The sequence below is a fragment of the Lotus japonicus genome, chromosome 5, assembly GCF_012489685.1.
Source record: "Lotus japonicus ecotype B-129 chromosome 5, LjGifu_v1.2".
NCBI lineage: Eukaryota > Viridiplantae > Streptophyta > Magnoliopsida > Fabales > Fabaceae > Lotus > Lotus japonicus.
This window is the reverse complement of record NC_080045.1, coordinates 19,390,693-19,409,097: the sequence shown is the minus strand read 5'-3', so window position 1 is coordinate 19,409,097 and position 18,405 is coordinate 19,390,693. Positions and strand designations below refer to the sequence as shown.

Genomic DNA, 18,405 nt, shown 5'->3' with positions numbered 1-18,405 from the left:
GCCAAAGTTGCAAAATCTAGAGTAAAAATAAAATATTGAATTAGTATTCTAACTGATGCTCACAAAATTGAATCAATTTCCACCCCCAAGTTGTTCTACAGATTACTCAAGTCTTTTATTTTTTTATTTTTAATTTAGACAGTCATTAAGCTACCCACCCAAAAAGGTAATTTCTAATGATTCTAAAATTTTCCTAACTCATCTCAATCACAAAGATGCGCCCAAAAAATTGCATCACACAACTAAGAGCTCTTTACCCAAATTCCTATTTTCCAGCAATACATAATACAATTGTCTAAGTTTTTGCTCTTCTCTGTAACATACCCCAAATCACTAGGACAAACTATCAATTTCATATGTGAATTTTAACACACAAAAAGAAGAGATATTTAATTTCTCAACATTTCCTTCCTAATCCCTTTTCCCTTCCTCTTTTACTAAAGTCCCAGTAAAGATGCAAACTTTCCTTACCTACTTCTCCCAGGATGAGCCCTTGTAAAACCTTCACTGCACGCAGAATTCTGCTCCTAATTCCTTTTCTTCTTCTCACGCTATGGATGCTTCACGCTACCTCTGCTCTGCTCCTCTCATAAACCTCTTCTTTTTTCTTTCTCTTTTCTTACATTTGTGTCTTTCCTAATGTATACTCTTTTTTTTTGCTACATCGGAAAATTAATGTATACTCTCTTTCCTCAATATTGCTTTTAATAAATCTTTTAATTATAAGCACTAAAGGAACTATTATATATAGTAATATATAAGATATCGTGGAAGCCAAATCAACTTCCTGAGATATTCTCTTAAGTATACACTATTATATATAATAATATAAAAATCAAGTTCTGTTTTTTTTTAATATATAAGATACATTATAGGGTATATTCTTATCAGTTTATATATATAATAAGATGGGATATCATCTTCTTAGATTTGGGATCTATATACCATTCCCAAGTGTTAATATCTCTTAAAATCTTATGACATTATATAAGATAGTAAAGTATGTTTACTTAGTTTCAAGGATATATAAAAAAATTCTTAGGATGTTACATATGGTCTCAAATAGTTACCTAATGCTTGGTTTCAGCAACCCATTTCTTTTTTGTTGAGAATTGGCTTTATATGTACTAGTACTAATCCCTCTCTATTTTTCTTTTGACAAGGATCAATAGCTGTATATCTTCTAGTCTATGTGGACGATATAATTCTCATCGATAGTGATCTGCTTATCATCAATCAATTTATTACTCATCTTGGCAGTGAGTTTGCCACCAAGTATTTGGGTTAGTTAGGATACTTCCTTGGGCTTGAGGTCAGTTATCCATCAGATGGCATATTCTTAGGCAAAGGTAAATATTCTCATCACTTACTCTCTCATGTTCAAATGCTGGACTCCAGTTCTATTTTGACACCACTGGCTGTTGGTACTCACTTGATGATTGATGCTTCACCCTATTATGATTTAATGCCTATCGTTCTTTGGTGGTAGCGTTACAATATTTGACTCCCACTTGTCTAGATTTATCCTTTGATGTTAATAAAGTTAGTCAGTTTCTTTAAGGTCATTCGATAAATAATTTTTAGGTTGTTAAGCGCATCCTTCATTATATCCAAGGGACTCAGGATTTTGGCCTAACTATCAAGAAATATGCTTCCTAGAAAAAGGATTTTTCACATCAGGGTTTTCACATCAGTTGATTAAATACCTGATGTGAAAGGTAATGCGGTGGCAATTTCGAAATTACAGTGAACTTTCATAAGACTTTTCACATCAGTTCAGAATATGTCCGATGTAAAAAATAATTAGTAAATATGTTTTACATCGGTTGCTATAAAACCCGATGTGAAAGGTTAAAGCGGTGGCATTTTTGAAATTTTAATGAATTACTTTTCACATCAGGTATAATACAACCGATGTGAAAAGTCCCTCATGAAGTACTTTTCACATCAGATATAATACAACCGATGTGAAAAGTCCTTCATGAAAATTAAACCCAAACACATCACAAACCTAGCATTCTCACACAGAAACCCAAAACAAACCCAAAACCCGATCGTAGCCTCACCGCTCTCGCTGCATTCGCATCGTCGCCTCACCGCCACTACTCACCGCTCTCGCTGTCTCTGGTCCTCGCTGCCGCCGCTCTCGCTGTCGCCGGTCCTCGCTGCCGCCGCTCTCGCTGCCTTCGCTCTCGCTGCCTTCGCTCTCACTGCCTTCAAGGACCTTGTTGTTAGCTTCGTTCAGCGGCGAGTTGTTAGCTTCGTTCAGGACCTTGTTGTTAGCTTCCTTCAAGGACCTTGTGAATTCGACACAACCCTTTCTTCCTCTCATTACGAAAACAAATATCTCGCGCTCTAAGCTTGAAACCTCACCAGATCGAACTCTATCTCTGGCGCGGCGTCTTCGGTTTCGGTTTCTGGAGCTCTGTTTGACACTCCAGGCCTCGACCTCTCTCTCCCTCCCTTCAAAGCCTTCGTCAAGCAGATCGTGCAAGCTTTTCTCGAAGAGAAGCAGCAACAGCTAGATGAAGAACAACAAGAACAACAAGGAGTTACCCAGGACAAGGAGTTCGATGACGATGGCGATCTCATCATCTGCAAGGTCTGTTTCATCTTCACACTCTGGTTATTTTTTGAAGCAATGGTTGCTTAGGTTGAAGAAATTTGATTGTTTTCCTGTTTGTTTTGGTGGGTTGTTTCAGCTTTCGGAGAAGAGGAAGGTGACGATTCAGGATTTCAGAGGGAAAACACTGGTCTCCATTAGGGAGTATTACAGAAAGGACGGCAAGGACCTACCTACTTCAAAAGGTGCTTGTATTTTCAATTCTGCTCTTTGCATACCTAGAGGAAAAACAATTTTGGATTGTGGGTTTTCAATATTTTCTTTCTTTGTTGAAATAAGGATATTTTGGGAGTTTATGTTATGTTTTAAACATGTTCTAATCCATGACTTACTATAAACCCTCGCTGTTGGCATTGCAAACTCCCAGTTGAGAACTTCCTTTGTAGCTTGGCATGAAAATGTTTGTGCACATTTGAGAGTATCTACTATGTATCTAGGGTTGTATTCTTGTGTAACGTGAAGCATTTCCCCTATACTAGTGTGATCAATAATTTCTGCAATCTGCATTTGTATTGTCAAGTTCATGCTCACTGGCTGTCTTGCTCATATGTGATTCAATAGCAGGTCTTTTCACTAAGAAATACAGAAGCTTCTCTTTTTATACAGATCACGCCTCGAATGATTTTGCCACTAAGAAGGTCAAGGTAATATATTTGAAAGTTCCTGAATGTTTAAACGGTCACTCAATTTAGTCACTACAATCAACTTAAACTTCTGTAACTTGACTGATGTTTTATACGTTCAGGGACTTGCAACTTTGCAAGTATTTTCTTCTTCCAAAGACATACTTACTAGCGGCAAAATCTTTTAGGGAACAGATTGACCATTAACACAGTTTTCAATTTTTTGAGCTGTACTTCCTATACCTATAGTTTCTAGTTATCAAAATTCAATTATCCTCATTGTGTTATTCATCCTGCAGTTATACACTGGTTCCGTCCTTTTTGTTTCTTGGGTTTTTTGCTTCTATAATGTTGGTTGGACAGGTACATACATGGAAACATGTCTAAGTTCTATATTTTCTTCAAATTGTCATTAGCCTCTTGTATCTTTACTAATCTAAGTTTGGGCTTTCAGGGAATATATCTCACTTCCACTGCACGCAGTCATGCTAAAGATAACAACTTGCATGAAGGTGCACTAATTGGCGACTTCAATGGGGAATTCTGGAGTGTGCACTACTAGAAAAATGAATTTTGGCATCAAGATCCATAGCTTTCTACTTTTCGTTCACCCTAAACCCTATGTTCAACTCCTTTGATGATTTTCGTTAAGATTGGTATATGGGTCAGATAACAATGTTCATTTTCAGTCATCTTAGTTTCTCATTTGCTTGTTTGTTTAACTGGTTAAGTGCTGACCATTTTTTATTTTTTATTAACTTTGAACTGTGCATTTGTGTCAATAATGTGCTTTTTTTCAAGTAATTTAATTTTGCATTCGTTTGTTCGTTTAGTTGGGTAATTCAAGTCTGATTTTTCTTGTTGATTAATTGAACTATGGATTTTGTCATTGTGTGATTAGGTGAGGAAAGTGGATATGCTTGATGGAGTTTCCATTGTGCGATCTGAGAAGGTGAAGGATGAGTTGGTTTTCGATGGAAATGACATTGAGCTTGTTTCTAGGTCATGTGCCCTTATCAATCAGGTACAGTTTTTTTTCATTCTATGGATACATGCTAATGCCTGACTTTGTTGTTGTCTAATTTTTGTCTTGCTTGGATTTTAATTTTGGTTATTTTGTTGTTTTTGTTACATAAATTCCATGTTAAGAACAAGGATATCAGGAAGTTTCTTGATGGTATTTATGTTAGTGAGAAGGGGACCGCATTAATAAAGAAGGTACTTTTTTATCACCCTTTAAGTTCATTGATGATTTCCGTAAAGATTGTAATATATGATAGATAGTAATATTCATTTTCAGTGATCTTAATTTCTAATTTGCTTGTTTGTTTAACTGCTCATTTTGAATTCCTTACTTTTTTCCTAGCTAGAGAATGATTTTTTGAAGAGAGATAAAAGTGGTGGTTATTTGAAAAGAGTTTAGCTATATTGATATTGATTCCTCTTCCACATCGGTGACTGTCTCTGGCCAGATTATTTTATGAGGTCTCACATTTACCCAAATCTTTTCTCTTTTTTTTTTATTTGCAAAAATAAGCACTCCTTCATGCTGCTAATTCTGATTACCAAAGTTTCATAATCATCGTTTGCTCATAAAATTCACAGAGCCTCATCCATGTCCATAAAAGCATGATCTGAGTTTTTTTATTGTTGCAGGCCTCAATTGTCATTTTAGAAATTCACATCCCTCACTCCTTAACTGTTTACCTGCATCATTTTGTATTTGGCTTTTCATTTTTCTGTCATTTAACAATTTCAGTGTTAGCTGCTTCTTGCTTTTCAATTTTTTATTCTCTTTTAGACATCCTGATTTAACTCCTGTTTTTAATTTTCAATTGTTTAACCTGCATTTATGTAGAAAAGTTAAGTTTGCAATGGATCAATTGTAAATAAATGAGAAAGCTGAAGTTTGTTGATTTAGTTCTCTATTTCTCCCTCATCTTTATTCTTATATTCTTCCATATGTAGGTGGTGAAAAAGATCGTTATGGGGAAAAAGATTGGAGCATGTATTTAGTAGAAAGTCTAAATTAAGGGTATGTGTTTATCTATACTTGCAGTTTTTGTTCATCAGATTCATTATGTAATGAATGAGCTAGTTATACTGGTTGAGAGATAGTTAGTGCAATGTACTAATGAAAATAATATTCATCCACTTTCTCTCATTTCCTTCTATGTTAGGTTAACAGTGTGTGCTACTTCACTTTCTGTAACTGGAACTTTGGAAAGTTAAATTAGTTATGAGCTAATTATATGAGCTATTTCTGAATGGAAAATGTGCTAGGTATGACTTTTTAATTGATTCCAAACATAACTGGTTTTGTTTTTTTTTTTAAAAAAAAAAGACTTTTCACATCGGTTTTGGCATAAACCGATGTGAAATGTGTAGTTTTCACATCGGGGATTTGATTCCACCGATGTGAAATACATGTGGAGATTTGAAAAAGAAATGACTAAACAGACTTTTCACATCGGTTGCGGCATAAACCGATGTGAAATGTGTAGTTTTCACATCGGGTATTTGATTCCACCGATGTGAAATACACGTGCAGATTTGAAAAAGAAATTACTAAACATACTTTTAACATCGGTTGCGGCATTAACCGATGTGAAATGTGTAGTTTTCACATCGGCTGTGTACCCGATGTGAAAAGGTGGGGACATACCACATCACCTTTGTTTACATCGGTTGTATACCCGATGTGAAAAGTACTTTTCGCCCGATGTGAAAAGTACTTTTTGTAGTAGTGCCTCAACAATTCTTGATTATAGTGATGTTGATTGGGCACGATGCACTGGCACTCTACATTCAACTTATGGTTATGCAATTTTACAAGGTTATAATATATTGTCTTGGAGTTCTAAGAAGCAATCCACTACTACTCGCTCCAGCTGTGAATCGGAGTAGCGGGCCTTGTCAAATACTACTTCTGAGCTTGTTTGGTTGGTCAATTTGCTCCGTGAGCTACTTTTAAGGCTATCCAATGTCCCTCTTCTACTCTATGAAAATCATAGTGCCTTTTTTATGGTCCAAAATGTGGTTTCTCATAAGGATGCCAAACATGTTGACTCGGATTTGTCACTTCATCCGTGAATTGGTCACTTCTAGACACACTAGTCCCACAAAGTACTTGGACGCCTTTCCCACATCCATGTCTTCTTTAGGAGCTTCAAATATGTTGGAATGGAAATACTCTCTTCGGTGATTTCAATCTCTTCCTCCTCTTTCAATTAAAGGAAGAGACCACTACAAGGGGGAAAAACATTTTTCCGAGGCCCAAAAGTCGTCCATAACTAAGAGAAACAGCTCGCAATAATAAATTGTTGATAGCCAAGAAGGTGTAAGTATTTGGCTTCTTGGTTAATTTTACCAAAACTACTAAATACCTTCAATAATTTATTGAAGGATTTTACCATCAGTATGTTACCGACGGCTAAATATCATTAATAAGTTTCGACGGGTTTGCCGTTGAAAATGGTCGTTGCAAAGCACAATTTATTTTAAAGTAATAAAAATTAAATGATTATGCATCATCATGCTCATAATCCTTTCCATAAGTTTCATAACGAAGTTCGAAATAATCATCCAAAGCAGTAGTTGAAGAAAACCAAACAACAACTAGCGGAATAGACAGAAGACATGAGCAGTTAGAGTAAGATGCCGAGAAGTTGCGCCTAGAGTATGCTCAATAAAAAACAGATGGAGTAGGCTATGGAGCAGCGGGAATGGAGCACCAGTTGGAGTAGGCCGAAGAATGACATCAAATTTCTCAAAGATCAAAAATACTACGATTGACTCAATGCATCCATTTAATGTTCGATGACATAGTGTTGAAATGAGCAATCATTTCTTCATCCCCTCCATGCTCCATATCTACCAACTTCTGGTCCTTTTTTGCTCAATCTTCTTTTGGAGTACAACCTTCTCCTGCTCCATTTTTTCTCAGTGTGCAACATTCTCTCATCATTAACCTTACTCTAAGGTAAGCCTGCAAACTAGAAACATGGGATGATTGTGGGGCGCTTGACTCATGCGTAAGGGAGTGGACACAATCACCATGCCTTTATCATGCAACCAAGTCTCCAACGTCATATATTTAACCCCTTTGTATTCCCCCATTTGGGCCAATCCATATTTGAGTACGAGTGGAGGAGACACCTCTATTGGTCCAATCCTCTTAAGACATCTTCTCATTAACTGCATGCTCAAACTCACTATGAACAAGTAATGTTTTTAAACCATAAATAACATATATAATACAAGTTACATATCAAATATTCAGATATGGTTACCCATGTATTTGAAGCTTTCAGGTCAATCCAAGTGTTGTCAAACTTTCGCATGTGTGAATGCTAGAAAATCTCTTCAAAACTTACTTTTCTACCCAAGTCTTTCAACTAAAATAACTTATATAAAACATTTTTTATGTAACATGAAAAACAGGTAAAAAGCAAATCAATTAATTATAAAGTTATTATTCCCCGGGTATACTCAAGTGTTGAAATGGAGAAACTCATGTGAAGCACAACAAGAATATTGGAAATTATTAATAGTCGTTATTTCATCAGCAATTTCGTCGATTATGGACGGTCATACTATTGATAACACCCAATTTTCGAAGAAAAAAAAATATACCGACGACAAATTCCTTCAGCAAGTGACAAGAATGCTTGGCAGCAAAATTTGGAAAGAAACTTTATTACGACTTCTGTCGATGGTAATATCCTTTGGTAAATCTGCCATCCATTTACCGATGGTATATGCCGATTAGCCAATGCGTTTATTGCATTTCTCATCTGATGATGGAAAAATAATCTATAACTCATGTTTTTATACGTTACTTACGGTTGTACCGATGGTTAACCCGTCGATAACCTATATATAGCAAATGGACGTCCCTTTGACCGCATTACTTGCATCTTCTCTTTTCTTCTTTCTCTTTGTTTTGTTTTTTCTATTCTATATTTATTTTGTTTTTCTTACCTTTTGATGGAGCACTTACAAAATCAATGATATAAATATGTGAGTGTTAATACTTATACATGTATAAGTAAAATTATATATATATATATATATATATTTACACGTGTTTAGTTTGAATTAATTTTTTTAATTTAAAAATTAAACTGAACCTCGATTCAATCCAATTAATTAAGAGCTACCTTTGTTCGGTGTGTTCATTTTTTTTATTGAATTCCGATAATTAATTGTTTTATTTTTATTTTTATTGAATTATTTTATTTTTTATTTTTTTAACGTAATTTTTATTGAATTAAATCGGTTGTTGACTTGTTGTACAGCCGTAGTCAATATTATAAAAAAAATTAATCCTAAAATAAAACCCTATACTCCTAGGTCCTAGCATACACAATTACACATACATTACTCAAATCCACTTGGACCACGGGCCTATCAGACGCGTAACTGGTCAGATATTATATGGTCATCAATTATGACAATTGAAATTGGACCCGGGCCCGTAAGATATTTGAAGTTGTGTAGGAAGTCACCTTGACATTGATGACAAGTTTTGTTTTTTTTTTGAAAGGGACATTGATGACAAGTTACAAATATCTTTTTTGCATATTTTCATGATTTGCATACCTCAATTTAATTTTTTATATTTTTCATCTTAAAGTGGGGGTTGTAAATACTAAAAAATGATGTGGAAAAATAATTTACAAATTCTAGTGTACTAAATATAAGAGCATTTTTAAAGGAAGTAGCTTATGAGTTATTTTAGCAATTATCAGTTTATCACTATATCTTATATTTTTACTATTTGTAAAAATTTAGGTGATACTTCAAACAATCTAATAATAAAATTTGGTCTCAGATTTCATAATTAAAATTATACTATTAAATTAATTACAAATAAAAATATAAATATGCGAGGTCGGGTCGGGTGGGTTCCAAAAACAATAATTTTTTTTTATTAAAGTTACTTATGAATGGCTTAAATCTCATGTGATATTTTAGATGCACACAAAAATTGCTAAACAACTTAAATAAAGGACTAAAACTATTGATTTATTGTGAGTGTTCTAAGATATTAAATTATCATCATGGCTTAAATCTGAGTGGAAAGGTCAAAACGAGTCAAAATAAATGGTTCATTCATGCCCATGGTATTGGTCTGCCAAGTTGATCTTCAAATTCAAGCAGATATTTCAATGCCCCTTATCCTATAAAGTATAAACTTAACTTTGCATCCTCCACTCACACTTCACCCACTTGCTCCTCATAATAAACTCCTCTTTCCATTCCCTCAACTAACTGCTTCTGCACTTATGGCCGATGATAAGCACCTAAACGGTGCCTACTACGGCCCCTCCATCCCTCCGCCGGAGCAGCAACGTCCCCGCCGTCACCGCGGCAGAAACTGCTGCAGCTGCTTCTTCAGCTTCCTCTGGAAGGCTCTCCTCGCAATCATCCTCTTCCTCGCCCTCGTATTCCTCATCTTCTACCTCATTGTCCAACCACGCGCCTTCAAGTTCCATGTCACCGACGCCAAACTCACACAGTTCAACTACACCACCACCAACAACAACAACAGCAACAACCACCTCCTTCGCTACAACCTTGTCCTCAACTTCACCGCCCGCAACCCGAACAAAAAGCTCAACATCTACTACGACGAGGTGGAGGCCGTCGCGTTCTACGACGGCATCCCGTTCGGTTCGACCGACGTGATCACGTGGCGGAACTCGTTCCGGCAGTACAAGAAGAGCACCGACCGCATGAGCGGCGTTTTGAGCGGCGAACATGCGGTGGTGCTCGACCGTGATCAGGTGGTGGATTTTGAGAGGGATATGAGGGATAGTGTTTTTGACATCGATGTGAAGCTCCATATCAGGATGAGGTTCAGGCTTGGAGATTCTATAGGTGGTACTACTAAGGTCAAGGTTAAGTGTGAGCTTGAGGTTCCTTTTAGTTCTAATAATCATGGGAAATCGGTGACTCATGTGTTCCTGCCCACTGAGTGTGATGTCAATTTCTGAGAACGTTGTGTTTTTATATTTTCACCTTTGTTTTTGTAATTCTGGATTTTGTTTACATAAACTACTTCAAGTTGCATTGATAATTAAATCTAATTTGGAGATATGGGTTTATTGAAATTGACTCTTCTTATGTGTAAATTATGCATGCCTAATTTTATATACTTGCAATCATCCAAAATCTGAGCTATTGGATGCTCCAAATCTTTCTATTCCACATGGTGTTTAGATGTTGATATGGCATGGGGAGGTATGTGATGATCAATCTTTCAAGGTTGTAGCAGATTGTGCATGTATGGAACACAGAATTATGGCCATTAGTGATCATGTTCTCTTGAGTTTGATTTGAGCCACCATTCCAACAACTAATATAAGCAGTAATTGCAGGTAATTTATTGGATTATGAGAATCACAATTGGCGTTTACTTTGGAAGATGTAATCAGTGGTGTTGAAAATTCGTAAGCTAATTTTTCCTAACAGGTTTCATAAGAAAATCAGCTGCGCCTTTTAACATGCATTTCAACACCAAGCTAACTGAATCCTGAGAAGACATCACTACACAGTCTATGAGAATAAACATATAACGGGAATGTTTTTGCATACATCATGCTCCATGATCATAGAAAGTAGAGCAAACCCAGATATTGATTGCTACTCCAATTCTGTCAATCTAGCTCAGCTAAGGTGTCTTACTCTTCAACGTTTCCCATGCCTTTAATCCGCTAGGAACCGTTACAACTCTGTAACAGCATTTTCTCAGAAGTGCAGCAACGATATGGCGAGTGTAATGATCGGCTTCGAAGAGCAGAACAGTGAACACCTCTTGTTGCAGAAACCTCTCACACCTAACCAGCTCAGCAGAACGATCACCTCATCCTCAGCCAATAAACACGGGAAAGTATCTGAAGAATTTGCTGATTATTAGTTGAAGGAAAGGATTTTGAACCACAAGTTTTAAACATTTATGCTGACAAAATTTACTTTGTACCAGTTCTTTTGATTTTCTGCTGCTAATTTTTTTTGTAGATTGGCATTTCACGTTTTCTCCAAAATAGGCTTCTCCTCATTGGTATATACCCAGAGTACTGTTAACTATTTACAAGTACATGGCTTATAGAAGCATAGAATCAGAATTGCAGCAGAGATTGCCACTGCCCTCCTTTTTCTTCGCCTGAGAAAACTAAGACAACCCACTTTGGCAGCAAACATCTCGATTAATCACGGTAATAGCGGAAACAGTATCATTGTAGGCATATAAATTGAGAGAAATTATAATCTGTTGAAATGTTGAAATGAACTTCAAACATAGTATTTGATTATTGAAATTTAATAGAATCCTTGAGTCTAAAAAAAAAGTTAGCAGGCAAAATCTGTGCTAAAACTTCTGAGCTGAAATTCAAAAAATCCAAAATCCAAACAGATCAAAATAAAAATTCCAATCCCCAATTGAAGTGCATTAATTTCAATCAGTCTAAGCTTATGCAGAAAAGCTTGAAGCTAAGTCTCTTTTTGCTTGAATTCTTTACTTTTTCATTTGCAATTGCAACTAATTGATGAATTTGTAAGACCCTGCAGCCAAAAGCACAACAGTTAATTACAATTCACAACATCTTGTGATTCTTGAGATTATACCTTTTTATATACCTTCAAATCAGTTAATCGATGCAAGTGAACAAGATGACATAATTAATAGCCTTGTATCAAAAGCACTTCTAAAGCAAAGCATCAATTTTTTTTTTAACAAAATCTACTTATCATCTAACACAGAAATGTAATTCACCCCCTCTCAAGTAGGACATATAATCAAGGATATATACCATTAAATTATTACAAAAAAAAACACAGGAACATATTTCAATGTGGTATCAAAATATCGATTTATAAGTAGGACCAGGCTAAATTGAGCAGTTACAAAATCACCACCACATATAATGAGCCATAGTCAAGGATAATAGGTGTATAAATTTGGTTTGGATATATTCACACCCTAGTTTTTTTTCCATCTCATTTCTACCCACTTTGTAGTCATATTTTTTTTTTCCTATCACACTACCTATCATATTTTTATTCCTCTCTTATATTCCTATCACTCTCTGGGTGTGGGTCGAAATGGGGTGTGAACCAAACTTTTTCCCGTGAAAATATATATCGCTTCTGACTGTAATCGTTAACCTGTATCTAGAAAGAATCATCAATTCCTCATTTCTCCAATAAGTTTTGAAAAGAGCTACCATCTCCTAAAATTCGTTTAACAACAATTTTCAAACACCAAAAGAACCAGCATAACAATAAATTATATACATGAAACCACGAGTAAGAAGGATAATGTATAATAGAAAGAGATGCACCAAAGAAAATTTGCATCCAGATTTGAGTCCAAGAACTCCAACAAATCACAACTGTGTTGAAAAAAAAATGAAAGTCATAACAACTATTAGTTGAACAATAACCTAACTAAATCACTCTTAAACATAAGATTGTTTAATTCTTTTAATTATGGAAGACAACTTGTGATGGAAGTTCTGACTAAAACTAAAACTGAACCAAAGAAAAGGGAGAAGGTGCAAGTGTACATCATGGGATGGAGAAGAAATCACAACTGCAAAGTCTGTTTGTTAACAAGAAGATAGCCATAGAAATGGGGAAGAAATGTAACTACTGTGTTTTGCATATCTTGTATGGAACTATACTATATTGTGTAGTGTGTTCTTACTATCACATTAGAAAACTTCTTAGCTCATGTGACTTCTGATCTCAATAAAGCATCTCAACCAATAAAATGTTGTTGTCAAAATCGATTGTTCTCAACAAAAGACATAACAAATAAAATATAAAACAAGAACAAATTGTTAAGTATGATATTATCACTAGCAGTATTAAAATATCCAACAAAATACTCCCAATGCACCACCAAAAGCATTCACGTAGTCTATTCAGCAGTATTTATCTATTTTAAGGAAGATTTTGAAAAGATACACGATTGAAGAATAAAGCACAATGGTGATATGATAACTAAAACATACCGAACTCACTTACTTTCAACAAGGTGAAACCAAACTTTCGATGTAGTTATTGAGATAGCAACCAAGGCTTCTGCTAGAAATCATCGTGCGTTCTAATTTATCATCTTTTCGGGTGTAGAGAACTGCTTGGTGCACACCCAATCTTTCCAACAACAGGGCATCACCATTATCAGACATGCACATTGCAAAGCAGGGATAAAGAATAAAATTTTGACTGACATTAATGTTCAACAATTGAGTCCAAGACCCGTGTACTCCAAACTCCTTCATTTGCCAAATAACCAAATTACCTGTATTCCTGTCATCTTGCGAAACACATAGGCAACCCCTCAAAACTCCGAGTGTTAGACAAAAATCGTGGAATTCATCTCTACGCCGAGGACAAGGCACTGACAAGTGTTGTGCATAATTTTCTTTCCCCAAATCAAAGGAAACAATTAAGCTCGGATCAGTGTCCAACATTTCATAGTTCTTATGGATAATATCTAGACTTGCTAACCAATTAAGAGTGTTACTAACATAAACTGCAGCTCCTCTAAGATGCAAAGGGGGAAGAGGGGAAACTTGAATTCTTCTCCAACAAGTATCACCCATGTTGTAAACATTCATCATTGTATCCGTAGATGGTTTCACTGCCACCACCTTGTAGGTGTCACTTGAACAATCATAGCCAAACCCAAAAGAAAGCCCTTCACCATGTAAAGTTGGTGAGTATGGAGCCATAAGCCTCGTAGCTGGGTTCCAGAAACGAACCCAGTTTTTGTTGAGGTTGTAGTATACATGAAATGGGTCGTCAGATATTACTTTTCTCAAACAAATCAACCCGTTGCAGGATCCTATGGAATGGTCCCCTTCGATACCACTTCGGCTTACTTCAATATCCCAAGGGCTTTCCAACAGAGAACTCACAGAGCGAGATGAAGCATAAGTACGACCAAAGTTATCGGTGTGACATCCGATTAGCAAGAGCATGTGAGCAAAATCTACGTTTCGAGCATAAGATCGGTGAAGGTGTAGTTTCACAAATTGAGAATCGGAGATGAGAGAGTTCCATGACTCTGACACACACCTGAATCGCACGTGAGATTTTACCGGAAGGCATGACAAGATTTCTATGACAAGTTCTTCAGGGAGAAGAAGCTCTGGGAATTCCATGTTGCGCGCCATGATTCAATTGAATTGGTTGCAGGTTCAAGCTCTGCTTATTCCATAACAAAAAAATATAGCAAATTTAATAAATGATGTTTAGTTTGCAACGCCACGAATCTAAACTAGTCCACAAATATTCTTATGTTACTTTTCACGTAAAAAAATTGCAATGACTATGAACTGAGCCCTGGATTTGGCACCCCAGGGCTTAGAAATGCCACCCCAGATTTTTTAAAAAATGCCAGAACTACCCTTTCGGACACAAGGTATCCGTAACACTTCGGAATCCAAAGTTTCGAATAATACCTTGTTGAATCTGACACTTAAATGACAGACATAATTCGGAACCTTACTATCCGAACTAGTTCGGATTCTTTGAGTCCGAAAACCTGTCGCACACTGCCACCTTTTGAGCACCATTACTCCTCCACCACCAACTCCATCACCATTACTCCTCCACCACCAACCCCATCACCACCCCCCCCCCCATTACAATCAGATTCAAAAAACTCCACCACCACCACTCTTCCTCTTCTTCCTCCACGTTTGTTTTCCTCCCCCTCACAACCATCTCCTTCCAAGTTCCACCTTGCTACCAAGTTCCTTCTGGTAAGTTTCATTTTTCTCCCCCTTCATATCCTGCTTTACTTATCATTGTAGTTACATTTCATTGTTGTTTGTTGGAAGTTCGTTTTGCACCACCATTGTTTGCTTGTATTCTGATGCTGTCGAGCTTGTTACGGATTGTCTGTATCCGAACTAGTTCGAATTGTCTCTATCCGAATTCTTTCGGAATCACAATATCCGAAATTGTTAACCAGTTGCAGTTTGTTACATGCAGGCTGAATGACTGAACCGTACCTATATGAAGAAGATTTACTGGTTGATGCCGCATGCGGTTCTGGGAATGTTGAGCCTAGCAATATCATTCCGTGGGTGCCTCCTCGTATAAGCGTGGACGCCACACATTTATTTACAACTGATCAGATATTCATTGAATAATTATTGTTGGAACATACTACTATGTATTTGGAAAATGATGTGATGATCATTGAATAATTAGTGATGGTTGGTAGCATGTTTTATTTCTAAAGCAATATGTTATCATTGAACAGATATTTGATACTCGTGATGAGCTTCAACAATGGGCTAAGAATGTTGGAAAGGCGAATGGTTATGTGCTGGTGATCGCAAGGTCTGACAATGCTATAAGTGGAGGAAAGGTATTTGTTACTATTAAGTGTGCGAAGCATGGTATTTACAGGCCATACAAGGACCCGAATACATTCAAGTACAAAAAGACCGCATCATAAAAGACTGATTGTAAGTTTAATCTCAAAGGACGACCTGCGAAGGGTGATAGAATGTGGCGGCTGAAAGTGATGGATGGTAAACACAACCATGAACCAGCTAAATCACTAGTTGGCCACCCCTACGTTGGTCGACTAACAGAGGAAGAAAAGGGGCTTGTGGGCACCATGACTAGTACTTGGACTCCACCGAGACAAATACTAGCGGCATTGAAGGAAAACAATCCAGGTAACTTGACTACAATCACTCAAGTTTACAGTTGCAACAAATGGTTTAAAAAAGAGGAGAGGGGACCATTGACAGAAATGCAACATTTGATGAAGAAGTTGGTAGAAGCCAAGTATGTTCACTTTGAAAGGCAACAAGCTGATTCAAGTGAGATTAGGGATCTCTTTTTGGCTCATCCTGATGCGGTCAGACTCTTCAACACATTCTCTCATGTGGTCATCATGGATTGCACGTACAAGACAAACAGATATCAGATCCCCTTGCTTGAAATGGTTGGTCTCACTTCTACGGGGTTGACTTTCTCCATAGCATTTTGCTACATAGTTAGGGAGCACACAATTGACTATGTTTGGGCCTTGGAGTGCATGAAGTCTCTTATTGCCGATGATGCCAGATTACCTCAAGTGATTGGCTTTACTGAGTGCTGTTAAGCAATGTCTTCCCAATTGTACCAATTTATTATGCCGGTTCCACATAAACAAGAATGTGGAGGCAAAGTGCAAAGTGTTTATTGGCACGGATGATTTTGCCCTTTCAGTGATGGAGAACTGGAAATGCCTGATATATGCTGAAACAGTGGAACAATTTGATGAGGAATGGAAGGAAATGTGTGTCATGTGTAAGGACTTCCCAGATTTCATATCCTACATTTCTACTACATGGTTAAAGCACAAGGAGAAATTTGTGAGTGCGTGGACCAATTCTGTGTTGCATTTTGGAACAACAACGAGTAACAGGTACAATGCACACTTTATTGGTTGTGATATTTTTTTCATTTCATAGTCTTGCTTTATTACCAGAAATTGATAGAGTATGATCTTTTGTATGCAGGGCTGAAAGTGCACACTCAACCTTGAAGAGGATGCTGAAAGACGGCAGAGGTGACTTGTGCGCCTCGTGGAATGCAGTGGATAGGTTGACCACTGTACGACACAATGAAATCAAGGCATCATTTGAGCGCAGTATCAACCTTGTAGAACATCGTTTCAAGTCGCCCATGTATACAAATATCAGGGGATTTGTGTCCAGAAAGGCCATGCAACTCATGGAAGATGAACAGAACAGAGTGATGCGTGATGGTTGTGGATGCGCGTTCCAAGCTACCCATGGGCTTCCTTGTGCGTGTGCACTTCATAGTTATGATAGAATTCCGTATGAGGCAATCCATACTTTCTGGAAGATACTTGGTTGGGACCATGTACCCATTGGGAGTCAAGCCTCAAACCAAGGAGACCTCAAGTCAGAGATTGATGGCTTGACCGCTTATTTCAACACTTTGGATGTTGCGGGTAGTCCGAAAACTATAGTTCGGAACTACGGAGTCCGAAATGTTTCGGAAGTTTCCTTTCCATTTCCATGTCATATACTTAAATTTGGCACCCCCAAGTGTAAACAATCTTCGACATTAAGGTTTCCGAGACATTTCGGAATTATAGGATCCGAAATGTTGTAATTCTTCCCATGCTTCCATATCACGATTGACATTTACTTTCCGAACAACTTCGGAATCTGGGGATCCGAACTTTAATTTTTATTCTCATTTTAATTTTAAATCTCTCCATCACTATCCACAACCAACCACAACCAACCTCATTACTCTCAACCAACCACAGCCAACCTAATTACTATCAACCACCAACAACAACCAACCCCATTACTCCTTCATCTATAAATTTGCTTGATTTAAGCTTTCTGGTATTCATCCTCTCCTTTCATTCTTTCAACGAAACCTTCAAAATCAAAATGGAACGAGATTTGCCCACCTTCATCCGCCCTTGCAAACTCCGAGGCAACTCTTCTGCAAGTTCTCGTCCTCTCATTCCCGGCCCTGCTGGTGTTGTCCAGGCCGCCATGATTCAACGCAGCTCCACCACCGACGGACACCTCATTCCAACCCAACAATTTGTTAGGCGCGTCGTCGAAGACGGTCACGACACTGATCCCGATTTTCACTCCAATGCTTGGCTTTCAGCCCTGCAATTAGGCGGATCTGCAACTCCTATGGGTTCCATCACTCACCATCTAGAAAGGGTCGATCTCATCGTCGCAGTCATCAAATCATGCACACCAAACGGATTCGGCGATGTGTCAGTTACCCTGAAGGTATTTCCATCTTCCGCGTTCTTTTTCATCAATGTCATGGTATTTAAATGTCCTCTGTCAATGCCATATGAGTTTGAGTTTCAGGATCCTACGGGCACTGTCGGTGCTAGTGTCCATCACAAGGTTTTCACTGAAAGCGGCTCGCGAAGGACATAAATGTTGGATCTGTTATGCTTATCCAGAAGGTTTATTATTTCTAACCGACTTGACTATTGTTTCTACTTCTTTAGACAAGTTGAACATTATTTCTCCCTTTTTTGCTTTTAGGTAGCTGTGTTTTCTCCTAGAAAATCTAATTGTTACCTGAACATAACATTGCCCAACATAGTTAAGGTATGAAAATCTT

General features: G+C 37.3%; 4 protein-coding genes across 4 annotated transcripts; 3 read left to right on the top strand and 1 right to left on the bottom strand.

Annotated features, from left to right (window-relative positions):
- Nucleotides 1-2,365: 2,365 nt before the first annotated feature.
- Nucleotides 2,366-5,543, top strand: LOC130719251 (RNA polymerase II transcriptional coactivator KELP-like; the record flags this gene model as incomplete). The annotated part of the gene is made up of 8 exons (XM_057569883.1): nt 2,366-2,602; nt 2,703-2,808; nt 3,185-3,267; nt 3,546-3,609; nt 3,701-3,910; nt 4,148-4,270; nt 4,396-4,464; nt 5,215-5,543. Coding segments are annotated over 5 exons (528 nt in total), but the record flags the coding sequence as incomplete, so codon positions are not given.
- Nucleotides 5,544-9,443: 3,900 nt separating this feature from the next.
- On the top strand, nt 9,444-10,364 carry LOC130720366 (NDR1/HIN1-like protein 10). The gene has a single exon (XM_057570996.1). It carries the CDS (start codon nt 9,537-9,539, stop codon nt 10,245-10,247), a length of 711 nt encoding a protein of 236 aa, XP_057426979.1. The 5' UTR covers nt 9,444-9,536; the 3' UTR covers nt 10,248-10,364.
- Nucleotides 10,365-13,283: 2,919 nt separating this feature from the next.
- LOC130719250 (F-box/kelch-repeat protein At3g23880-like) lies at nt 13,284-14,435 on the bottom strand. The gene has a single exon (XM_057569882.1). It carries the CDS (start codon nt 14,433-14,435, stop codon nt 13,284-13,286), a length of 1,152 nt encoding a protein of 383 aa, XP_057425865.1.
- A 1,364-nt stretch (nt 14,436-15,799) lies between these two features.
- LOC130719248 (uncharacterized) lies at nt 15,800-17,409 on the top strand. The gene is made up of 3 exons (XM_057569881.1): nt 15,800-16,382; nt 16,495-16,693; nt 16,788-17,409. Exons 1-3 carry the CDS (start codon nt 15,800-15,802, stop codon nt 17,407-17,409), a joined length of 1,404 nt encoding a protein of 467 aa, XP_057425864.1.
- The last annotated feature ends 996 nt before the right edge of the window (nt 17,410-18,405 follow it).